Below are 26,673 nucleotides of genomic sequence, written 5' to 3'. Positions count from 1 at the left end.
TGTCCCATTACATCTGGCGTAAAAGTAACGCCACATTTTAGAAAAAGAACATCATAGCAACAGTACAATATGGTGGTGGTAGTGTGATGGTCTGGGGCTGTTTTGCTGCTTCAGGACCTGGAAGACTTGCTCTGATAAATGAATTTACTCCGTTGAATTTACTCCATGAATTCTGCTGAAGGAGAATGTCCGGCCATCTGTTGGTGACCTCAAGCTGAAAGCAACTTGGGTTCTGCAGCAGGACAATGATCCAAAACACACCGGCAAGTCCACCTCTGAATGGATGAAGACTTTGGAGTGGTCTAGTCCAAGTCCTGACCCGAATCCTTTTCACACAGGGCCATGTAGGTTTGCATTTTTTATCGCCCTTATAAAATTTCATTTAAAAACTGCATTTTGTGTTGTCATTGACTAATATTTTAAACTTGTTTGATGATCTGAAACATTTAAGCGTGACAAACATGCAAAAAAACAAATCAGGAAGGGGGCAAAGCCTTTCTCACGCCCCTGTATAATCGCGTGCGCAAAGAAAACGAAGGGACATCTGTGTCACGTTTTTGCATGAAGACCTTTACTTTTATTAACAGGGAGATTGCTGCCTTTAGGAAGCAAAACACTTTAGTCTCTCATTTCCATGGAGTATTTGGTAAAACTGTCCAGAGCACATAAAAGATCATCATGGTGAGAAACGGAGTAAAATATTAGTCATTTATTGGAGGTCATGTACACAGAAATGAGAGGGGGGAAAAAGGACTGTTTGTAAGAATGCAACTGTAGTAGAACTGTTTATAGAAAATTTGAATTTATATCAAAGTTTGATGTATTTTATACAGTATTCATTAAAAATGAACTTATCAGGATATCGACAGACCAGACGCTAACAAGATGAGCAAATTAATTTAAAAGAAAAATAAAAAGAAACTTTCTTTTGTTTGGTTTTAATACAAAAATCCAGATATCATACATGGCCCCCCCTCACGTTTTATCTTTCACATTAGAACCCAAACTAGAGCGGGAAGGAAGGGGGGGGGGTTGAGTTACAAAAAAAACAATACAGGGCAAATTTCAGGTGTTGACATTTTTGCCTTTTAATGTTTGAAAGTTTTACCCCAGAGAAACAGGCTTGGATGACAAATTTGGATCTCCCAAAGAGCTGTTTGGATTTGAATGGAAGACCCCTCCCTCTGCAAGAGTTGTGGATGCAAAAACACCACCCTGCTCCCCAGCCGGCGTATACAAACTATGGACAGGAAGGTGTCGTACGATATTGCTTGGATCCATCAGACTTCAGTGTTGAACTGTTGCAGTGACCGACCATAAGGGGCGTGTACGTGTCTACGTGTGGTCTGATTGGAGACTGTCGTCCGTGCTGTGTTCCTGCAGAAATGGGGCCACGTGGCCACGCTGCTGCACAGTGCTGTGTAGGATGATTGTTAGAGCGGGTACAAATCTACTAAACGTCTACTTCAAGTCCCCTTTGTCACTCTTTCTGCTCATCTGCTGGATCAAATCCACTCAGAACCACCTTTTCCATTTCAATTAGCCTTGCACATAAAAGAACACCGATGGGTTTGCGGAAGGAGCACAGAGTCAAACTCCCCGTGGTTGTCGTCTTAGAGAAACCGCACAGTCGGGTCGAGAATTGTTCTTTTTTTTGTGGTTTTGGATAATTCAGTGTGGTTGGTAGCGCTATTAAAAAAGTAAAATGGCCGTTTTGTTATCTTCCTCTCCTTTTATCACAAATAAACAACCGCACACATGCTCAAATTCATTCACACCCTTAGCACACGCACACAGTCTCACTCACACACACACAGTCCTGATTTTCAGCATATGGGAACGAGCCAAGCCATGCCGGGTCAGACCCAATGAAGCCGAGCCAAAGAAGGAAACATCTATTTCGCTTCCCGTGTGTCTGGCTCTACAAAATGACTGCCAGGCGTACCACAAGGCTCTGTGCAAGGCCCCATTCCTTTTCTCATCCCCCGGTGCCTGGTCATGCTCACATCTCATTGGCGAGCTCTTCTGTTTCTGTGGAAACGTCTCCGTTGGCGATCTTGGTGTTCTCCTCGTATCCCGGCGGCATGAACGCTAACGTGTAGGGGTAAAGCTTGTGACACTCGGCGCGGTACGACTCAGCACGCTCCTTTGATTCGCCCAGGACACTGCTCCGAAGATTCTCCAGGACCTCTGTGCAAATCTGAAGAACAAGCAAAGCACGGGGGTCAACCTCTCTTCGCCGAGAAGATGGCTTCAGTCATTGGAAATACCTGGATGGTTCTGTTGTTTAGCGACTCATCGAGGGCAGTGGCCAACTCTACCGCCTTTGACACGGTCGACGACTCCAGGTACACCATCATCTTAGCGGCTGAAGGAGGGACGTCACTTTAGTCCTAAGATGGGTATGGCTGTGTGTGTGTGTGTGTGTGTGTGTGTGTGTGTGTGTGTGTGTGTGAGACAAAGGCTATACCTGCCAGTCGATGTGGTATGGAGTTGGAGTGTTTGGAGAGGTAGGCCTGGTTGAAGCTGTTAGCATTGCTGTCCCCAAACAGCCGGGAAACTTCTTGTTTCAGGACTGTTCGAACCACTTCAGGGAGCTCCTTGCTCTCTGAAACTGAGGGACCACAGCGGTGCGTGTGAGGCCATGGGATGGATATAAAGTGGTGGGTGGTGGCAACATGACAGTGTTAATAGAGTTGAACAAAGTATGTGCAATAGTGGAACCCATACGTAAAACCAAAACTGATATAGTTTTCCTCCAATTGTGCATATTTTTATAGAGATATCTTAACAGCTGCTGTGTGGTAATTGCATTGTATGTCTTGCCTAAAATGACAACGATTTGGTACATGCGCAAATCTCTCTTTCAAACCCTCCCCACATACTTTTACTTATGTTTTATATAGGGCTGTGAATGGCGGTAACCGATTTATTTCATTAATTACGTTAAATTTTTTTTGTGAAATTAACACATGTGCACCAGAGCAAGCACGCCTCTCCATTATGACAGCAGACGGAGTTCTGGAGCGTCCCCACACAGTCACACAGAGTCTGACGCTCTCTTATTACGTCATTCTGACCTGAGTTCAGTTCCCACACCATATACTGCATGTGTCTCCCACTCACACACGTCCCTAGTCCACTCATCCTGGGTACGATACTTCCTCATTGTCATTCCAAGAACGCGAGATGCACTCAGGGACATGCCGAACATCACAAAAACGGCTTTATAACGCATGTGTGCGTGTAAACAAACAGGAAGATAAAGGAAAAACATGAAGTGGATATTTTTATCACTCACGTAACTCGGATGTACAATTTGCTACATTTAAGTATGCTGGAAAATACACTGAAAACAAGTACATTTACCTTAAAGTACGTGATGAACGCAACCCCTCATAGCGCGAAACAACAAAGTTTAAAGTGGGATTCGATTGTTCTGCTGCCATTACAGAGACTAGTGTTAGACAAATAGATGTTTAGACTTCTCCTCCCTGAGCTACCACCTTGTCGTGGTGGAGGAGTTTGTGTGTCCCCATGATCATAGGAGCTAAGTTGTCAGGGGTTTCTATGCCCCTGGTAGGGTCACCCACGAAAAAAACAGGTCCTAGGTGAGGGACCAGACAAAGAGTAGCTCAATAGACCTCTATGATGACTAAAAACATGGGACCACGTTTTCCCTTGCCCGGACGCGGGTCACCGGCGCCCCCCTCTGGAGCCAGGCCTGGAGGAGGGGCACGATGGCGAGCGTCTGGTGGCCGGGCCTACGCCCATGGGGCACGGCCGGGCACAGCCCGAAGAGACAACATGGGTCCCCCCTCCAATGAGCTCATCACTCATGGGAGGGGCCAAAGGGGTCGGGTGCAGAGTGAGCTGGGTGACAGCCGAAGGCGGGGACCTTGGCGGTCCAATCCTCAGCTACAGAAACTAGCTCTAGGGACATGGAATGTCACCTCTCTGGTAGGGAAAGAGCCTGAGCTGGTGCATGAGGTTGAGAAGTTCTGGCTAGATATAGTCGGACTCACCTCAACGCACAGCAAGGGCTCTGGAACCAGTCCTCTTGAGAGGGGTTGGACCTTGTTCCACTCTGGCGTTGCCAGCAGTGAGAGGCGACGGGCAGGGGTGGCAATTCTTGTTGCGCCCCGGCTTGTGGCCGGCATGTTGGAGTTTAACCCGGTGAACGAGAGGGTAGTTTCCCTCTGCCTTCGAGTGGGGGGACGGGTCCTGACTGTTGTTTGTGCTTATGCGCCAAACAGCAGTTCAGAATACCCACCTTTTTTGGAGTCTCTAGAGGAAGTACTGGAGAGTGCTCCCTCGGGCGATTCCCTTGTTCTGCTGGGGGACTTCAATGCTCACGTTGGCAGCGACAGTGAGACCTGGAGAGGCGTGATTGAGAGGAACGGCCCCCCTGATCTGAACCCGAGCGGTGCTTTGTTATTGGACTTCTGTGCTCGTCACAGATTGTCGATAACAAACACAATGTTCAAGCATAAAGGTGTCCACATGTGCACTTGGCACCAGGACACCCTAGGCCGCACTTCCATGATTGACTTTGTGGTCGTATCATCGGACTTGCGGCCATATGTTTTGGACACTCGGGTGAAGAGAGGGGCGGAGCTGTCAACTGATCACCACCTGGTGGTAAGTTGGCTCCGATGGTGGGGGAGGATGCCGGTCAGACCTGGCAGGCCCAAACGTATTGTGAGGGTCTGCTGGGAACGACTGGCAGAGTCCCCTGTCAGAAGGAGTTTCAACTCCCACCTCCGGGAGAGCTTCGACCATGTTCCGAGGGAGGTGGCGGACATTGAGTCTGAATGGGCCATGTTCCGTGCCTCTATTGTCGAGGCAGCTGATCGCAGCTGTGGCCGTAAGGTGGTTGGTGCCTGTCGTGGCGGTAATTCCAGAACCCGTTGGTGGACACCAGTGGTGAGGGATGCCGTCAAGATGAAGAAGGAGTCCTATCGGGCCTTTTTGGCTCATGGGACTCCGGAAGCAGCTGACAGGTATCGGCAGGCCAAGCGGTCTGCGGCTCTGGCAGTCGCTGAGGCAAAAACTCGGACATTGGAGGAGTTCGGAGAAGCCATGGAGAACGACTTCCGGACGGCTTCGAAGAGATTCTGGACCACCATTCGGCGTCTCAGGAGGGGGAAGCAGTGCACAGTCAACACCGTGTATGGTGGGGATGGTGTGCTGCTGACCTCAACTCGGGATGTTGTGGATCGGTGGAAAGAATACTTCGAAGACCTCCTCAATCCCACCGACACGTCGTCCTATGAGGAAGCGGAGCCTGGGGACTCGATGGTGGGCTCTCCTATCTCTGGGGCTGAGGTTGCTGAGGTTGTCAAAAAGCTCCTCGGTGGCAGGGCCCCGGGGGTGGATGAGATCCGCCCGGAGTTCCTTAAGGCCATGAATGCTGTGGGCATGTCTTGGTTGACACGACTCTGCAGCATCGCGTGGACATCGGGGGCAGTGCCTCTGGATTGGCAGACCGGGGTGGTGGTTCCCCTTTTTAAGAAGAGGGACCGGAGAGTGTGTTCCAACTATCGTGGAATCACACTCCTCAGCCTCCCTGGTAAGGTCTATTCAGGGGTTCTGCAGAGGAGGATCCGCCGGATAGTTGAATCTCGGATTCAGGAGGAGCAGTGTGGTTTTCGTCCTGGTCGTGGAACTGTGGACCAGCTCTACACTCTCAGCAGGGTCCTTGAGGGTGCATGGGAGTTTGCCCAACCAGTCTACATGTGTTTTGTGGACTTGGAGAAGGCATTCGACCGTGTTCCACGAGGAATTTTGTGGGGAGTACTCCGGGAGTATAGGGTAACGGACCAGCTAATTCAAGCTGTTCGTTCCCTGTATGACCGGTGTCAGAGTTTGGTTCGCATTGCCGGCAGTAAGTCGGACCCGTTTCCAGTGAAGGTTGGACTCCGCCAGGGCTGCCGTTTGTCACCGATTCTGTTCATTATTTTTATGGACAGAATTTCTAGGCGCAGCCAGGGTGTTGAGGGGTTCCGGTTTGATGGCTGCAGGATTGAGTCTCTGCTTTTTGCAGATGATGTGGTCCTGCTGGCTTCATCAAGCAGTGAACTTCAACTTTCACTGGATCGGTTCGCAGCCGAGTGCGAAGCGGCCGGGATGAGTATCAGCACCTCCAAGTCCGAGTCCATGGTTCTCGCCCGGAAAAGGGTGGAATGCCATCTCCAGGTCGGGGATGAGATCCTGCCCCAAGTGGAGGAGTTTAGGTACCTTGGGGTCTTATTCACGAGTGAGGGAAGGATGGAACGCGAGATCGATAAGCGAATTGGTGCGGCGTCTGCAGTGATGCAGACTCTACATCGGTGTGTTGTGGTGAAGAGAGAGCTAAGCCAAAAGGCAAAGCTCTCAATTTACTGGTCGATCTACGTTCCTACCCTCACCTATGGTCATGAGCTTTGGGTAATGACCGAAAGGACAAGATCGCGGGTACAAGCGGCCGAAATGAGTTTTCTCCGTAGGGTGGCTGGGTTCTCCCTTAGAGATTGGGTGAGAAGCACTGTCATCCGGGAGAGACTCGGAGTAGAACCGCTGCTCCTCCGCATTGAGAGGAGCCAGATGAGGTGGCTTGGGCATCTGGTCAGGATGCCTCCCGGACGCCTCCCTGGGGAGGTGTTCAGAGCAAGTCCGACCGGTAAAAGGCCTCGGGGAAGACCCAGGACACGTTGGAGAGACTATGTTTTCCAACTGGCCTGGGAACGCCTCAGGATCCGCCGGGAGGAGCTGGACGAAGTGGCCGGGGAGAGGAAAATCTGGGCCTCCCTGCTTAGGCTGTTGCCCCCGCGACCCGATCTCGGATAAGCGGTAGAAGATGGATGGATGGATGGATGTTTAGACTTGTGTGGTATCTTTTAGCTTGACTGACATTCAGTTCATTTGGAGCATTTGTGGTCAATGGTGATCATCAGGATTAATTAATGTAAATACTGTGATTAATCTGAATAACATTTTTCATCATTTGACAGCCCTAGCTTTTTATGTAAAACACATATTTCAAGACTCCTCTTCTTATTCTCTGGCATAAAAGGTGTGTTATACTGCTTATGAGAGAATGCATGGGAAACACTGATGCGTGTAAAATTCCAGCTTAAGCGGGCACTTTTTGGTAACAAGAACACGGAGGACCAAGCCGTGAGTTAAAAAAGATCATGAGATTTGTTTCACCTCCTTTAAAGAAGCGCACTAGACACTGGTGTAGCCATGGGTGGTCTGGATCAATAGCAAACGCTCTCTTCACTGACTGGAGCATCAACAGGTACTTTTCTGAAAAGACAACACATCAGCAGTTTGACTGTCAAGTTATCCCAACCTATGGGGTTTACGGAGCGCTTAGTGTTTGGTCAAAGAGGGCAAATAAACTGCTGGTGAAGCTAACCTTTTCTGAAGTAGATTTCAAATGCCAGTAGATGTGTGTCAATTTTGTCTTTGACCAGGTGTTTGAGAGGTATCAGGAACTTGACGGCTTCTTCCAGTGGATTTTCTACCTGCACAGAAGATGTCAGGAACTGTCACTCGGTGTCGACACCAGCTTGACCTTCTGAGCTGTCGCTAATATCTCCGACCAACCTTGACCAACTTGTCAGGAATGAGCTCCTCCTTCGGGCCTCCGATCTCTTCGTCGTCATCCTCCTTCTTCTTCTTCTGATTCTTCAACTGCTTCTCCTTCTCTGCGTTCTTCTTCTCCTCCTCCAGCTGGGCCTTTTTCTGGGCTCGCCGTTGCTTGTTTCTGAGCTTCTTCAGCTCTTTGTCCGACAGGTTAGCTGCAAGGTGAGGCAAGCAAAGGTTCCTCTGCGTGTTTTCCTGCAGAAAACATACTCTGTCCAAGTAAACCTAAAGTTTGTGGTCTTTACCAGTGTCGGCCTGTAGCTCCTTGCAGTCATCAGTGAGAGGATTGTCATGGAGGCTCAGGTATATCTGGATGGCAGTGACAGCGGCCTTGTAGTAAAAGGGATGCATTCGGAGCACGTCCTCCAGCTTCAGCAGGTCCACGTATGAGCGCAGCGTCATCTTCCTCATGCAGTAGGTGTGGAAATCAAACTGGTCGTCCGTGATCTCTACAAAATGCTGAACAAGGACCACGAGGAAGAATAAATGTCATGAGAAATACATGTGCAATCACTGTCTGGTAAAACCTACCCTTTCAATTTCATGGCACTTCTTGAGAGCCTCCCCGAACTTGTTCATATCTTTGTAGGCAAGTGCACACTCTGTCTGGAACCACATACACTGCATCTCATTCAGGTTCTCCACTGCTGACGCCCCCTCCTGCGGAAGGACAACATCAGATTCCTAGGTCCAAACCATGAGAGTTGTGGAAAAGCAAGCACTTTACATGTCTATCTCGCACTTTCATTCCATTCCATAATAGATCTGACCTTGTAACATGAAAGCAGACAGGTGCTCAGAATCAGTTAAGACAAAGCGACCAATTAAAGGCTCAGAAAGTTTTGCAGTTAAAGGGATAGTTCGGATGTTTTGACATCCCCATCAGCAGTGGAGTATTTCAACAGTGACTTACGCCCCCATTTGGTCCCGCGAGTCCAGTTCTGGTCGGATTTCCGTGACGAGGAACATAGTTCTGCTCAGTTGCTGGGTATTTCAAGTCAAGTTTGGCTTCTCAAAACAATATGCGTTCAAAAGAGTAATACATTTGCATCATCAAAAACTGCCTCACAAATCACTCTGCGCTATATTTTTCTCCCGCCGTGTCCCTGCACACTGTCGCCTCTCCGTTCGTGTTTATGTGACGAAGTCGTCTTCCACTGTGGAACACACGTAAACAAGATGGCGCACCGTTGCGGATGAAGATGCGAGTTAAATAATTTAAAAATATCCGTCTGGAATGACAGCAATTCATTTTCAACATGATTTCATCCCGTTGTGAGTCACTGCGTCCACCTTTAAATTAAACAGATGTTGCTAAGCTTGTGTTCATCTAAAATGTGGTACCAATTAGGAAAAATGGAAATGTGTGCCTTGATATCAGACCACTTTTTTGTAAAAGTTCTACCACGGCTCCCCGTTCCACTGACGCTGTTGACAGTGGACTCACCCATCTTCCTTGTGATGCCACTACTTTGTCCCCCAAATATTATGTTTCTATGGGCCTCCAGCTCTCCAACTAAGATTTCCACCTCGGTTTTAGTGAAGCTCCGCTTCTTCGTCTTCGGCTTCTCAGCAGCCATGACTCAGAAGAAACGAGCAAAGTGCAATCAAGGGTCGTTAAATATAGACGCCACATTCATGAGCTACTTTGCATTCACCATTTCTGGTGAATTGAAGGCATGGAGAGGGCATGACATGGGCTGGAGTTACGTACGTACGTGACATATTGAATATTTTTGTCCGTACGTATGCACATTTTGGGTTTCTGGCGTACGCCGACTGTCAGATTTCCACGCACATTTTAATAGGCGAGGGCCCTGCTCTCAGAATACTTGCATGTGTACACACTTTCACAGTTTCTCACCCGTGTGAACTTGGAGCACATCTCCTCCGCCTCTTTGACCATGCCGGCCTTCAGCATGTACTTGGCACATTTTGAGTTGATGAATCTATCAGCAGTGTCCAAAGCCTGGGCCTCATCCATCCACTGGGCTGCTTCTCGGATGTTCCCGGCATGCTGCAAGAGGATGAAAGCTCAATACCTTAACTATGACACAATGCCTTTCAAACATGGATGGTAAATGTGTAATTATGTAGCACAGGCTACCTTGTAAATCTTGGCTTTGATAAGGAAGAGTTCAATGAGAGTTGGCGTACTCTCGATGGCTGTGTTGATGTATTCTAGAGCCAGTGTCTGCTGGCCAACCATGTCGTAGTGCTGAGCCAGGAAGTACTGCACCCAAAGCAACGTGGTTGGTGGCTCTTCTTTACTCTCATCTGCAACAGTGCACACAGATTCAGTCAGTTTAGCTTGATTAGTATATATTAGACTGCAAGAAGGAATATCATTTGATCATTAGAAGATACCTGCTCACTACAACATTCACTTATGGAACACCACAGATAGATTTGGTGCTACCTGTTTTTTTTTTTAATAGATGGCATCGTAACGCTGCTTCTTGGCATACCCCATATGCACACACCACAACTAACTTGGTCACACATTATTATAAGGCCTTATTATCGGGTTCATCAATATTGCGCCGATCTTGAGTGGCACAGGAAATGGTCAGAGGCACTTCAGCTTACATAAGGAAGGTGCGCTTTACCTAGCAAGCAATAGCCAACAATGATAGCCAACAACAGAGGCTCATAAAACATAGCATAACATAGGCTTACTAAAAAGAAACAGCTCAACAAGTAGCATATGTTACCAGTCAACAACAATGAACGACCATTCTACATTCAAGTGCTAACAACAAACATGTAACTTCTTTACATAGTGCCTGCAAGGCATGCTGGGTACCCCCCTCGACACTACAGTATACAGTCATCCCTTGTCTTTCGCGGTTAATTGGTTTAAGTCAATTTCCTCGAAGTAGGATTCCTTATTTATAAATAGATTTTCGTAGTTAGAGCACAGAAAACCTGTTTATGACCTTACAAACACTGCTTTTAACATTAACAGAGCCCTCTAGACATGAAACAACACCCCTACAGTCAACTTTACACTCCTATTCCCCAATATAGTACATATAATCAGAGAAAGTAAGCCATTTGGGACATAAGACTCGTGTGTGTTTCAATAAATGTCTTCCGGACGTATGGACAGGAAGGGAAGCCGAGGATTCAGTTGAGTTTTAGCTGTTTTAGTATGTCCACAACAGTAGCCCGTGTTATGATCATGACTATTATTATGTTATTATTGTGCCTGTTGTGAGATAATTATAAAATAATAAAATCCTGTCATTGGTGACCAAGTCTGGTGCATGTGACTAGTGACACCTAGTGGCCAGTGTAGACCACAGTTCATCAAAGCCTGGTAAAAGAAAACTGCATTTTTATTTTGTCCTTATGTGAAACATGAACACATATTTATTTCCCTTTTCTGTGCGTTCCGTCACTGCTGGGTCTTACCATTTTGACTGAACAGTCTGGAGCTTTTTAATGACGTCTCAAACCCAACCACCAACTCTTCTATAATTGAAACCTGCAAAGGACAAGTTGTATGGACGAGAGGGAACGTTATCCAATCAAATGAATCATTGCAATACGTATATTGTACGCATTGACATTTGCGTGGTTCAAATATTACATCATCTCTGCTGTCACCTTTTCTTTGTCGTTGTAGAGAGACTTTAGGGTGGTGAAGACAGGCGGACACCCTTTACTGAAGTTCATCCTCAGGTACCTGTCCAGACAATCTCGGAATTTGTCCCCTATGGGACGAAGACAAGGTGAGATGAAGAGCATATGACAAAAACAAACAAATAATACCAGTAAAATTGTCTTGAGTCATGACAGCAATTAATAATGGATTAGCTTGTTTTTTTCCCACTACAAGTAGAAGTTCATGTTGCACTGCTGGTCACACCAGTGAGAAAGTTGAGGGGCAGTCGGCGAGGAACCAGGCCTTTAGGAAACTTCTCCCAGGCATCCTCATAGACCTTAAATCTTTCCTCCACACTACCTACAGAAAAAGGCAAAACATGAATGCTTATTCAATACGCAGGCAAGACAGCTTTGAACACATTTCACATACAGTGGATTCCCGCCTATTTTGCTGTTCGGCATTTGCTCCCGTTTCTTTTCTGTGCTTTAAACCGTAAATAACGTGTTTTTCTTCTGGTAAGTTACATTTTTTTCACGTTAGTAAGCGCTCAAGGCTCAGGAAGGATATTCAATGCGAAAGCTGGTTGGCTATTGGTGGAAAAAAAACTTGTGATAATCAAAGCATGACCAGTCTAGTTGTAGTGGGGAGCGGGAAAGATAAGCCAACAATACCATCAAGAGGCACACTGACACAAAGGTGCACATCAAGGCTTTGAAAGGCCAACACGAGCCTGCCTTCTCCCTGTGGATGATCAATGATATATATTCAGTTTAAACCTTTTTTGGAATGGACATATTTATTGTGCACATAGTAAATACAAACTGGCCACAAGCATTCATTAGTGGTTAAACCTTTTTACACACAAAAAATGTATACCTCACTCATATTATAGGTTTTTGGGCAATTTTGGATAGAATAAAAGAATGTAAAAAAATACCCTGCCTCTCGCCCGAAGTCAGCTAGGATAGGCTGGCTTTGGTCGAGGTGTGGGTACACCCTGGACTGGTCGCCAGCCAATCACAGGGCACAGACACTCACATTCATACCTATGAACAATTTAGTGTCATTTAGAGTCTCCAATTAACCTAACATGCATGTTTTTGGAATGGGAGAAGCCAGAGTACCCAGAGAAACCCCCACACACGCACAGGGAGAACATGCAAACTCCACACAGGTCTTCCAAACTCCTGACTGTGTGGCTAACCACACTAAACATGCTAACCACCTGGCCACCGTAAGGCTATACTGAATACTGTAATTCTTTAATGTCAAAAACTGAATTTAAAGTGCATTGAATAACTGACAGACATGTTATAGGGTTTAGAGTATCAAAAAACATTTTTAGGGCTTTGTATGGGTGCATCTATTATTTGTGGAGGGGTCTTGGAACAAAACCCTTGCAAACAGCAGGGCTCTATTGTATAATATTCAATTGTGTGTGTACACACACACACACACACATTATATACATATATGTGTGTGTGTGTGTGTGTGTGTGTATACACACACGATATACAGTGTTGGTGTTTTTCATAGGAAGGACAACATATGTTACTTGGTTTTAGGGCTTTCTCCATGCCGTGATAATAGGACCAGTTTTCTGGGTTCCTCTCCTGTAGGCGATGGTAGACATCTGTAGCCTCATTCAGGCGCTCCAACTTCAACAACAACTCTCCTGAAGAAATAACACAATACAATACCACATGACATCTCGGTGATGCCTTTGTGGATTCCAATAATACATGTGCTACGCTGCGCTGTCATAGAAAACTCTGCATAGCCACACCCACCTAAAATATAGCCTGTTGCAAAGCGTTACCTGGGGGGGGGGGGGGGGGGGGGAATGGCGGAATCAGTGAGTGACAGAGACTTTACCCACCTCGCGTCTCTTCCACTGCCAATTTGTCACAGATCTGCTTTTCATAGTTGGACAGATGCTCCAGAGCCTCCTTGTAAAGACCTGCTTCTCTCAGCACCTGGTTCTGGTAAAGCAGCAGCTCACTGTACTCGTAGTCCACCTTGTCAGGAGATGTCTGCATGCGCATCATTGGATAGAAGAAAAAAAAAAAAAGAAAGCAATACAATTAGTAAGAAACATAAGGGATGGGCAATGATGCGAAAATGTGTTTCTCCAAGATATTAGCTGAAAACAAAAAATGCACAGCCCACATTGTACCCCACTGGCATCCTCCAATTGTTGGTGTCCCCTTCAGACATTTGACCTAAAGCCATGTATCCTATTCTTGCACAATTAAAACAAACATTTTACTGAATAATTCCTCACCTGTTTGATATAATAAATTATGAGACACATTATTATATTTTAATTATTTAAGTATATTTCTTAAATTGATTTAATTTATTTTATTAATAATTATACTAGGTCCCCAACTTACGAACACAATTGGTTCCAGACGACCGTTCTTATGTCGATTTGTTCTTAAGTCAGGTAAAAGGTAATATTACCAATGATATAGGTACTACATGTACATGTATTCATATACAGTACAGACCCTTTCCAACAAATTAGAATGTCATGGAAAAGTTGTTTAATTTCCATAATTCCATTCAAAAAGTTAAACTTTCATAGATTATAGATTCAGGGCCCACAATTTAAACGATTTCGAGTATTTATTTGTTTATTTTTACATAATTTGGGCTTCCAGCTCATTAAACCCACGAAAACAGGAATTCAAAAAATTAGAATACTGTGAAGAAATCAGCCCAAATTTTGCAGGGCATGAATGTTTTTGAGTGTCACACGCTAATCATCTACTAAACTCAAATCACCTGCACAGGCTTCCCCAGGTGTCATTAAATTGCTTCAGTTTGGTTCAATTGTCTCAGTTGGGTTCAATATGGGGAAGACTGCAGACATGACAACTGGCCAGAAGACCATCATTGATACCCTCCATAGGATGGGTAAGCCACAAAAGTTCATAGCTAAGGAGGCTGGTTGTTCAGAGTGCTGTGTCCAAGCATATCAATGGAAAGTCTAGAGGAAGGGCAAAATGTGGCAGGAGAAGATGCACCAGCCAAAGAGATGACCGTGGGCTTCAGCGGATTATCACACAGGGAAGATTCAAGAATCTGGCAGAGATCCAGAAAGAGTGGAATGAGGCGGGAGTCACAGCTTCAGAAACCACCACATTCAGACGCATCCGGGAGATGGGCTACAACTGTCGGGTTCCTCGGGTCAAGCCACTTCTGAACCTGAGCTACCGTAGGAAGCGTCTCCACTGGGCCAAGGAGAAGAAGGACTGGACTGTTGGCCAGTGGTCCAAGGTCCTCTTTTCCCATGAAAGTAAAGTGTGCCTTTCATTTGGGAATCAAGGTCCAAGGGTTTGGAGGAAGACGGGTGAGGAACAGAACCCAAGCTGCCTGAGGTCCAGTGTGAAATATCCACAGTCCGTCATGATTTGGGGTGCAATGTCCGGTGCAGGTGTTGGTAAACTCTGCTTTCTTAAATCCAAGGTCACCGCAACAGTCTACCAGAATGTTTTAGAGGACTTCATGATTCCTTCTGCTGAGGATCTGTATGGAGATGCAGATTTCATCTTCCAGCAGGACCTGGCCCCTGCCCATACCGCCAGAAGCACCAAAACCTGGTTTGATGCCCATGCCATCACAGTGCTTGACTGGCCAGCCAACTCACCGGACCTAAACCCCATTAAGAATCTATGGGGTGTTCTCAAGAGGAAAATGAGGGGCACCAGACCCAACAACAAAGAAGAGCTGACGGCAAGCATCAAGGAAATCTGGGCTTCCATAACTCCCAGGCAATGCCAAAGGCTGATTGCTTCAATGCCATGTGGCATCGAGGCAGTGATTAAGGCAAAGGGATTCCCAACCAAGTATTGAAGATTGACATATCGTTTTGAAAGTACCATATTTTGATTGATTTGTTGTGATCTTAATTTCTTTCTTTTTTTCCTGCAAAAACTGAGAAGTAAATGGTGATTTCTTCACAGTATTCTAATTTTTTCAATTCCTGTTTTTGTGGGTTTTATGAGCTGGAAGCCCAAATTATGTAAAAATAAACAAACACTTGAAATCGTTTAAATTGTGGGCCCTGAATCTATAATCTATGAAAGTTTAACTTTTTGAATGGAATTATGGAAATTAAACAACTTTTCCATGACATTCTAATTTGTATGTGTATGTATGTAAATATGAGTTTGGATGCAGTAGTAATATTAAACAAGGATAATTAATGAAAAAAACAATTAAAAAAATGATATAATAATACGTAATGATAAATGTTATTTACCTTTGGAGAGGAGTGGTCAAGCATACGTCGTTGTGGTGGAGGAGAAGGAGGAGTTATTGAAAAAAAGGACAAATGGTCGTCGTTGTTAGACTCTTCTAAAAGAGGTAGTGTTCTGTGGGTGGTGTAGAATTAAGCAGGCCTATTAATTCTTCATAAACTTTAATCACACGCTCTGTCCGGGTTGTATCATAAAACTCTTAGCCTTTCTCTCTCCTCTTCCTCAACCAACCTCCTGTTGGTCCCATCAGCAGTGTCACAGTGCCCTCTACTGATCAAGCATGTAGCAGTATAAATACGGCGTTATAAGGCAAAATACATGAAAATATACACCAGTCGGCTTGTGTTCGTATCCGCGAATGTTCGCTAGTCGGATGTTCGCAAGTTGGGGACCTAGTGTATTTATTACACAAAACAATGAAAAACTTCCAGTCCGTCTCCTTTCTTCTGCACTGTATTGTGTAGATGAGGTGTTCAAGCGTACTGCGTAACTGTTAGTCTTTCAGACACCAATGTCACACTGATTTTGTTATTTTTATTCATGTGCCTCCGATGACTATTATAAGCTAAGCTCTAAACAAAACTCGACCTGTGTTCTTTGCAAGATAAAAGTCCATACAGAGGATGCGGCGGCAGACAAGACTACTGGATGAATCCAATCCATAGGATCATGTCATAATCACGTCATAAATTCTCACTTTTCAGTTAAAAGGAGCAGTGGCGTTACTATAACAGCGAGCTTATCTATTCTTAGCTATAAATACAGAGGGCTTGTTGGCAGCCATACACAGCAAATATATGCAAACCTGTTGTGTTTTCCGGAACTCTTCAATGATCTTTGCTGCCATCTCATAGTCTTCCAGGAGGTGATAAGCAATGGCATAGCCGATCCAGGAAGCTCGCTGAGCGGGACGGAGCTGCAACAGCTGGTACCGTGTCTCCTGCAGGAACAATGTGGCACACAGGTTTAACTGGTCCTGCTTGAGAGCAGAACTTTTGAAACAATCATTCTTGGCTGAAATAATACAGCACAGCTCTGATGACACTGTGGCCTATTCAGAATTCATTAGCTGTTAGGGCCATTAGGCCATCGTTGCTTATGTCTGTGCTAACCCGGTAGCCTTCCAGGTCTCTCATTTGGATCTGCAGCAGGGACAGGTCTCGTAGGATCTGCAGGTTGTCCTTGTCCCACTTCAGCGCATTACGGTAACACTTGATGGCCTCGTCGTACTTCTTATCGGAGCGCTGTAGTAAACCGTACACGTGCCAGCCTGAGTGGGCCTTAAGGAACATGAACAATAGAGATACGCTCCACACCATTAGATCAATAGTATGGAAAACTGATGAAGTCAACAATGACTTTGTCATGAGATTGCATTTAAACAGGCCAGCAATAATTCCTGGTTTAATCACAATTCAGGATTACGACTCTAGTGATGGTGCTTTCCGACACATTACGTCATTTGTTTTCAGGTATTTCAGCAGCTTGTTTTTTTGTTTTTTTAAAACTAAGCAACAGGACTGATTGTGGAATGTAGGATGGATGATTTTCGTGAATCCTTTCCAGAGCTGCACCAATTAATGACTAGTTGATTAAGAATTGACAACTATTTTGGTATTCACGCACTTTGTCCAGTATTGCCGCAAGAATCCAAACTAGTCTGGCTTCAGTTTGACAGCTTGACACAGACTACACCAATCGATGCCAGAGTGTTGGCCCACTCCCTTATCAAACCTATTGATGTTTGACTTTTCATGTATCTTTGTCTAGCTGCCACTGGCTGTACCTGACACTGGCGGCAGCTAGCTAGAGTTATCCGCCTAGCTTCTGGTCTTCGGACTCCAAATGTGACATTTTACCAAAGTGACATTTTGTTTTTAAAACAAACGAGGAGCTCGTGTTTGTCCCAGGGGGAAGCCCCTAGAAGATATGTCGTTCATGGGGTACACACTACCTTTTTCAATTGTCAGTGAAAGATTTTGCTCTGTTGTCATTATGTTAATTATGTCCCGTCCTTGAAACACTATTTGTGTGTGGTTGTTTAATGAACATAAACACATATTGCGTCCAGCCTTATGATGGTGATATTATCAGAGGGGTCTCCGAGCTCGCCAGCTGATTTTGAGCAGGGGCCCTTGGAATAGTCTAACGACGGGCCAGGCCAATAGCGCTCATCATGAATAAGTGGAAAACTGTACAGCTAATCCATGCGATCGGTATCGGCCAATCTCGCTCGTGGATGATCGGTATCAGAATCGGTAAGCATAAAAGCTGGATTGGAGCATCCCTACCACAGATAGATTGCGTCCCTGTGGTAAAAACTGAACAAATCTCATCACTAGTCTTTAATGGCAGTTTTGTGTTGAAGGACAGTTCAGGCTGATGAGATGAATTGGGGGTCAGAGAGGACAGGCGGTAAAAAGAGGATGTGCTGACTATACTCCTCAGAGACAAGAGTGCTCTTATAGCATGTCCAGTAACAATGTTTTCTAGCGTTAAGACTACTGTGTAAAAAAAATAAATACATAAATAAATAAACAGCTCATGTCAAAAATCAAACTGAAGCAGATCTTTGTCTCTAGTTATTTTTAAGTATGGTTCTGTTCTGACCAGGAGTACTATCGATTGTCTTACAGCACCTCTCCTGTTCACGGTCATGAGAAGCTGGAGGTGGTAGAGGACTACACCCCAATCACAGGGCCGACACAGACGGCAGCCACACCTGAACATACGTGTTTTTAGACTGTGGAAGGCTGCCAGAATACACAAACAATCCACACACAAACTCTATACAGAAGAGCATACACTAAGATGCAGATGCCAATACACATCTTCTGGCTATTACACTTCCACTTTCACTACAATGGATGATCATTTGCCACACAAACTCGGTGAACAATAAACCATGACCACACCTGTCAGCAGTGTCTGAAACGTATTTAAGGATACAGACATGACTCTTAAGGTCATTGCGCAAGCCTCTTCTGACCAGGTCGTAGGCCTCTTCCTTCTTCCCCAGACAGTTCAGGGTGAGGCCCTTCATAGCCAGGGTTTCTGGAAAGGACATCAGTATGCTCACCCAATTAGAAAGACCATTTTCAGGCGTGTCATTACACATACAGTAATCCCTCGTTTATTGCCATTCATTGGTAGCCAATGTCCGCAAAGTAGGATTCCTCGTTTAAATATCAAATACTTTCATAGTTAGAGCATAGAAAACCTGTTCATGACCTTCTAAACATATTTTAACACATTTCACACATTTTAATGTTTAGATCCCTCTAGACATGAAATAACACCCATATAGTCACCTTTACACTCCTATTACCCAATACAGTAGACATAAGAGCATATAAGACATAGTATAGACTCACGCATGTTAGCATTGCATTACTTGTTCTTTTTTACTTTGTATTTTGTCCAGCACTTCCTGCGGGGGCTATTGTCTCATCAATGTAACATTACTGACATCTGACATCTAATGACCAGTGTAGACTACTATATATCATCACAACATCTTTGAACGCATCTTCTGAATGCTTTTCATATATATATATATATATATATATATATATATATATATATATATATATATATATATATATATATATATATACACATACATATATATATATACATACATACACATATACATATATATATATATATATATATATACATATATATATATATATATATTTTTTTTTTTATTTAGCCACTTTTATGCTTGAAAATGGGGATGTAAATCTCTTTGTGATAGACGATTCGATTCAAATCTAGATAAACAACTTACCATACGATTCAAAAAGGATATATTTTAAAAACAGAACAATTCCATACGATTCGATGCAGTGTACCAACAATACAATTCGATTCTACGGTTAATTTTTGACATGTTTATATTGGTTAGACACAGACCTCTTTTTCTTTGATCAATCCCATACTCAAAATGTCATAACAATAATGATAACATAATGATGTCATAACAACGTGCAACATTTCAGAATGAGCATGGTAGTGTTTTCAACACTCCAGGTAGGTAGGAAACCTACCCGCTACCATTTACACCCATTCTCGTCTTCAGCCATGGCAGGCTATGGCGCAAGCGTGACAATCCTTCCGCCGGCAGCCCACACTCTGGTGACACTGCCAACCGATTGCTTCTCTCGCAATAGCCGCGCGTGTCTCCAAAATCCATTCATCTAAAGATTTATGGCTGATTATCAGATACAGGAAGCGTCCACCAGCTAATTGGAATCGTTCCTTTGTCAAAAGGATATCTGGTCTCATCGGTTTATCGTCAACAACCCTACTTGAAAATATTTCATTTAGGCAACAAAATACGTTGCTTAAATATGCCCTTTTTAAACTAATAATAGGTTGTAATCAACCACGAAACAGCATCATTTATTAATGAATATACTTTTGGAAAACTGTGGTAAGGGTGAAGCCGCAAAATTGGAATCGCAAAGTGGCGAGGGATTACTATACATCCACAATTTGGATACTTACCTCCATGCTCCGCAAACTTGGGGTTGGAAAGGATTTGTTTGCAGAACTTGAGTCCATTTCTGTACTGCTTGTGCTCGTAACATCGCTGTTAAATGAGAAAGGCAACGTTGAGGTCACAAGGGCACAGAGAACTCTTCGCAAAGTCTACAACCTGGGTGGACAGCGACAACGCCAAAAAACAAACAAACGTGAGAGCCACAAGAATGAAGTACAGAAAGACAAACCAATGTCTTGTGCCAATGTGTTAGACTTGCAAAACTGTGAAAAATTACTTTTGTGTACAATAAAAATGACTTTTAATGATGTCAATTTTAAAATTGCAAACCATAACTGTACTGGTTGGTGGTAATAGGGCTTCAAGTGAATCAGGTTACCCAACTTTTTATACCCATCTGCTGAAAGTCAATATCCTGAGATTGGCTGGCAACCAGGCCATTGTGTACCCCGCCTCTCGCCCAAAGTCAGCTGGGATAGGCTCCAGCGTACCCCCGTGACCCTAATGAGCATGAGCGGCTTACAAAATGGATGGATGGACGGATAAAAGTGAATATCCTGCTCACATTTCAGCAACTGAGATGATCTTTCCAAATGAAGCTTGGGTGTAACTTAAGAGTGGTCAGTCTACAGCTTGGAAAGCAGCACAGATTTCTTGTCCTTTGAAATAAGTCAACACAGCCACTATTGTCTACATCTGGGAACACAAATGATAATTACACCTCACGGTGAACATGTCCAAGTGTCCAAGACATCATGGCGCTGGTGGGTGTTAAGACATCTTGCTCTCCTCCACCTTCGGCTTGAGGACGCCCCACAGGTGTTCAATAGGGTTTAGGTCTGGAGGAGACATACTTGGCCACTCCACCACTTTCATCTTCCTCGGGGAGGGGGCGGGTGTTTAGTTTATCTACTCACTTGGTTTGCATTCTAGACAACAACATGACGTCAGCTATGAGGAGCAGAGATACAGCAACACAGACCTTCACAACCAACTATGGCTCAACTCAGGTCAGCATTATTCTGCTCAGTACAACAGGAGTTCAGAACTTTCAGACAGCAAAGACACTTGCCCACTGAATGACATATATATTAAAATACATACCGATGGATTGTTGACCTTAGCGTGAAAGATGTTCACATTCAAACCAACTGCAAACTCACTTGCCCTACTGACAAGAAAGCAATTTCAGCAACATCTGCTACGATTCAGAGACTCGTTAATGCGTTTGACAAGTCAGGACACTAAGACAAAAACCCTACCAGCTGTGCTTATCCAGCATACTAAGCAGCAAACCCATACCTCAACCCCCATTGACACAGGCGGGGTCTGTCATCCAGAAAGGTGCTCCTCTGCAGACGGCCTTGTTGCAAAGAGCTCTCGGTACACGCAGCGACATCACGGTTGAAAGGACTGCTGTGATGTTACAACTTCAAAATGGTAAGGCCACAAGACAAAGCAGGGCTTCTCATGCATTCATTTATTTTTTTTGTGGCGGCCCGCCACAATTAATTTTGGACCACCACAGAAGGATTTAGCGCTCTTATTTACTTATTTTTATTTTATTTTTTTAGATGTGGCACTATCCGCTCACTCTCGCTCACATTCACATAAGAATGATGTGAATGAATAGCTTGTCGTTACAACTCCATCCAGTAGATGGCATCGGAAGTCAGCAGAACCAGAAACAGTTCATAAGGCGCTCCACCATATGCAAGAGAAAGCAACAACTAGCTTGAAGACACAGACGGTCATCAAAAAGAACAAGTCTTACTCGCGGTGCCAACTAGGGCTGTCCCGATACAACTGATATTGCAGCCTTGATTACTGGCCAATACCCCATGTTGATCTGATATCAGCACAGATCATGCATGCTTTTTTTTTTTTTTTTTTTACTTGTTTAGCAGTGTGGCGTGTTAGAAAAGGCTTGATCAAGTGATATTGCTCAACCACACAATATCAGTCAGCAACAGTACGTATGAGGAAAAACTGACCCATTTACTTCTTGATGCATCTGGTGTACTTTGGTTATGGTCAAAAGTTCTGAGAATGACACAAATATTCATTTTCGCAAAGTCTGCTGCCTCAGTTTTAATGATGGCTATTTGGATATACTCCAGAATACTATGAAATGGCAATTAACCTCAAAGCCCGTCTTTGTCATGAAAATACACTTAATCTCAATAAAACTTATACTGCATTTCAGCCCTGCCACAGAAGGACCAGCTGACACCATGTCAGGGATTCTCTGGCTAACACAGCTGAGTTTTGACAAGAGCAAAGGCTGGAGATGCCTTGTCATCCTGATTGAGTCGGAATAACAGACTGGAAGCTTTAAAAGTGTGTGTGTGTGTGTGTGTGTGTGGGGGGGGGGGGGGGGGGGGGTGCTTGAAATCTTTGTTTTTCCTCTGTTAACAGCAATGTCTTTTTTTGGTCTGAAAACCACAGCCAGATGGCTGACATCCCTCGCACTCCTTGCTAAAAACACTACCACACGCTGTTGTTGCGATCACGTGGGTTCTGCATGCCGACTCGAACGGCTGCTGCTGCTGGAAAGACGTGCTGGCACCGAGTCTTGAATGGACTGCTTGTACTGAAGTGCCAATATCGGAGATTTTAGATGCAGGCCAAAATAAACCAATATTGTTTTTTTGGGCCTGATATCGGACTGATATCCAATCTCAATGTCGGGTTGGAACACCCCTGGTGCGAACCTAAACATAAACAGAATCACAGGTAAGTTAGCACACAACAATGAACTACCATTCTCCGATGACCAAGTGCTACATCACAAATTTTTAAAGACACACACACACCTCTGCAGAAAAAATGTATATTTATATACTTTATATTTTGATGTTAGATGTGTAAAAACATGAGATAATGTGGCACATTTGTAACGACACAAAGCGAAACGCTTGAGCCAAAGTGAAATTAATTCACACCAATACATCGCCTAACTGCAACTGGAATGTCATTAGTACGACCAAACTTGTACAGTCAAACCCGTTTCTGTCGACGCCCCCACGGACCGGCTGACTGACGTCGACGTAGGCGATAGAAGATAAGTGGTTGTCGATATAAACCAAACCGGCCATTGCCTGCACAGCTACGTGTGCCTTTGGCCAGAGACGTAAGAGGAATGGGCGATAGTCAAGTCAAGTCAAGACATGGTTTTCCTCCATTTGTGCATATTTGTATTTAAAGTCTTCTGCTTTCATGTGATATTTTATACTCTTACCTAACAAAAGTGCTGCAGTAACTTTGTGTTGCATGTCTTGACTAAAATTACATTAACGTTTCTGTGCATGCGCATGTGTGTCTTCCGGTGGCTATCGATCTTTAAAAAAAATAATCTAATGGGTGCATTTTGTTAATTGATGTGGTAGAATCCAGATTCATATTGCAGTGCTTTTATTTTGCAGATTATCTTGCACTGAACTGTGTGCACGTGTGAACGCTGTTGTCATTTCACACTGCTTTGCTATAATAATGAAGTTAAAACAGTAATCCCTCATTTATTGCAAATAATTGGTTCTAGACCCAACCGTGATAAATTTATTCCCGACAAGTCGGCGTCCATATTTATTAATTTTTCAGTTAGAGCACAGAACAACTGTTTACGACATTCTAAATACATTAAAAACTTTTTTTAAAACATTATTAGAGCCCTCTCGACATGAAATAACACCCGTATAGCCACCCGTATAGTCGTATTACCCAATATAGTAGACATAATAGAAAATAAGACATTTAGGACATAAATAACAAGCGCTTGTGTGTGCGGCTATAAATGCGTTCCAGTTCTAGGGGGGCCGAGTGAGGAGAGCGGATGGGAAGTTCAGAGTAGAGTTTTAGCTTGGTGTGGGTTTATGGCCGCGACAGTAGCCCGTGTTAGGGATTATTGTGACTGTTGTGAGATCATGCAAACCTGCAATAAAAGCCTGTAGTTCTGGCGATCGAGTCTGGTGCTTGTGTGTCTCACCAAACATGACAGTAAAATGACTGACACCTAGTGACCAGTGTAGAATACTACATAGCATCACACTGCCTTTGAATGCCTCTTCTGAATGCCTTATCAAAAATATGTAGAATTGGCTTAAAAATACATTTTTTTAGAACCAATACTAGAACTTATTCAAAAACTAAACAGCCATGATTTAGTAACTAATATATTTCTAAAAAAAACCCTGAAAGAGTGAAGTAGAGAAATTCTAAGCGCAAAGTGGCGAGGGATTACGATACTACAACACGTCGGGATAAACGGACCATTTTTCATAGAAATGACCCCTTTAGCTGTCAAATCTTATGTCGACGTCAACTTAAACGGGCACTTTTTAGTAATCCAAACAACACTAACTCACTAACCAATTTAGAAAAAAATGAGTAAGGGCCAAATAAAGCTCAAGGTCAGGAGAAAGCTTTGCTAGTTTGTCTTTTAAAACGCGGAGTGTTTCGTGATTAATTCCAGTCACTTTGAGCAGAAAGTAAAGATTGGATGGCGAACTTAAATGGGGCGGTGACGACACTGAGCCCGTGCTAGAATGTAGTCCTGCTCCCAGGCCATGTTAACACTTGCTGTCAGAGTACAGGAGCTCTTTATCTCACTGATGGCCACTCTCCCATCCAGTTCCAACTCAACTATGCACATCTCCCATGTCTTGATTGAACAAAAACATGGACTTTCTCCAACCACCACGGAGCAGACACATGGATCTAAACACGGACCGAGGGGGCGAGGGCATGGGTGGTAGCTTGCTAGCTGCCCAAGTACAGCAGGCCCGAAAGCTGCTACGGAATTGCTGACACAGTCATGCCGGAGCTAACTAAATCCACTCGGAACGTTCCTCTCATGCCACACTGCAAACTAACGCTTGACAATATAAGAATGATTAGCAATCTCCAAGCCGTCAAGCCACAAGCCTTGCAAAAACACACATGACAAATGACCAAAGTGTTGAATTCAGACACAAGCCAGCTTGCTACGATTAGCCTGTAGCAAGCCTCACTTTTCTTGGCAGTTATCGCGTTTATGTATCGTTTTTAAAAAAGAGAGAAAATAGTTGTTTAAACGACGCTGATCTGCATTCATGTCATCGTTCACACAACAACTCATTAACAGTCCACACAGTCGTACCACGAGACACACTCCGAGCTATCGTTAGCAACTAGCGATGATGGGCTTCTTTGTAACCGACCGTGTTTGACAGATAACAACATTGAAGGCTTCAGATGCTGTCACGTATTTTCACCATTTGGCATGAATCACTGCCACCATCACGTCAAAGCCACAAACAACCATTTTGGCTCGGTTACAAGGCCAGGCTAGCTCACTCATTCAATGATGCCATTTTGCTAGCTCATGTGCTAACAGCCCGAGTACCGCCGGCGGCGGCGGTGGTGGTGTTGGTTCTGTTAAGTCGGCACTTCCTCTGCACTGACAGCAGCTATCACACATTTCAAGACATCAACTCACCAGAATCCGCTTAAAGAGAGCATTCTCTTTTGGTGGTAAAGTAACTGTCGGCATTGTAGCAGCAGATGGGATCTGTTCCCCCTCGACCTCAGCACATGTAACGTTAGCTAATGCTAGCGCGAACAGGCAAGACGAGTCGAGTCGAGTCGAGTGACGGCCCTGGCTTCCTTGCCAGAGGCGCTCGGTTCGATTGCTCGGCTTTCTTCCTCCGTCAGTTTCCTCTCACGAGCTGACGGAAACCTGACGCCTTCAAAATGGCGGCGGTCAACTGCAGTTTGTGAGGTATGGCAGATCACAGTGCAAAAACCAGACATGTTTAACAAGTGAATATGTTAAATACTTACTTATTTCTATTATGTATATTGTTTTATATTAGCTACTTAATACAATTAGGACAAGCGGCATAGAAAATCGATTTATGGATTCGATACAATTCTTTGATTAAAATGTCTTTATTACAAAAAATAATAAAAAGGAAGGTAATTTATAAACGTTGAACGTGTACCAGGTTTTTGTAGTAAATGAAAAGGATACAAGTTTAATTCAGATATTTAATTTAATACTTTAATTGGGTTTGTAGATATCGTGTTCAATAGTAAAAGCTAAATAAATATACCATAACACAAAGAAAACCAAAAGGCGAAAATATAAAAAATACGAGTACATACACAAATAAATAACAGAGTCAAACAGAAAAATTTTGCGGTGATAGATAAGTCTGGAATATATAATTATACCCTACTTAAATAATGAAAAGAATAAATAGTAAGCACAGGAGTCAAAGTGGTATGAAAAATGATAAAATACGGTGCTATTCATTTTAATAGGGGGCTGTGATAATGGGTCCTGATGCACTATGTGTCAGTTCCACACACTGACCACTGGGGGGCACCATTTCGACAGGAAAGGTAAACGTGCACTCAGTAACGCCATATGTGACGACAATCATCTGCCAACAAACCAAACTAACATGAATATACAAAGATGTAAAGTTCCCATACATTCATCATGGCCTCAGTGGCCAGTAATGGTTTATTTGAACGGCTGTTTCCCCAAGATGGAATGAGAACACAACGTACATCAATTATTTAAAAAACAAGAATTGGGTACACTAATTTTTACTTTATTTTGGATATTCTCTCATTTAACGGGGTCAGAATTATGCATACACGTCAAA

At 44.0% G+C, this 26,673-nt stretch overlaps 1 protein-coding gene across 1 annotated transcript; it reads right to left on the bottom strand.

Annotated features, from left to right (window-relative positions):
* Positions 1 to 1,063: 1,063 nt before the first annotated feature.
* On the bottom strand, positions 1,064 to 25,669 carry naa15b (N-alpha-acetyltransferase 15, NatA auxiliary subunit b). The gene is made up of 20 exons (XM_054779155.1): positions 25,497 to 25,669; positions 20,026 to 20,110; positions 18,463 to 18,567; positions 16,626 to 16,783; positions 16,319 to 16,453; positions 13,125 to 13,278; positions 12,801 to 12,920; positions 11,507 to 11,602; positions 11,245 to 11,351; positions 11,050 to 11,122; positions 9,740 to 9,909; positions 9,497 to 9,649; positions 8,164 to 8,292; positions 7,878 to 8,091; positions 7,594 to 7,787; positions 7,403 to 7,511; positions 7,192 to 7,290; positions 2,471 to 2,614; positions 2,271 to 2,368; positions 1,064 to 2,200 (listed from the first exon to the last, which is right to left on the bottom strand). Exons 1-20 carry the CDS (start codon positions 25,548 to 25,550, stop codon positions 2,003 to 2,005), a joined length of 2,595 nt encoding a protein of 864 aa, XP_054635130.1. The 5' UTR covers positions 25,551 to 25,669; the 3' UTR covers positions 1,064 to 2,002.
* Positions 25,670 to 26,673: the final 1,004 nt, after the last annotated feature.

The sequence above is a fragment of the Dunckerocampus dactyliophorus genome, chromosome 6 (genome assembly GCF_027744805.1).
Source record: "Dunckerocampus dactyliophorus isolate RoL2022-P2 chromosome 6, RoL_Ddac_1.1, whole genome shotgun sequence".
Classification (NCBI taxonomy): Eukaryota; Metazoa; Chordata; class Actinopteri; order Syngnathiformes; family Syngnathidae; genus Dunckerocampus; species Dunckerocampus dactyliophorus.
The sequence above is the reverse complement of the archived record's forward strand: the minus strand, read 5'-3'. Positions and strand labels throughout refer to the sequence as shown.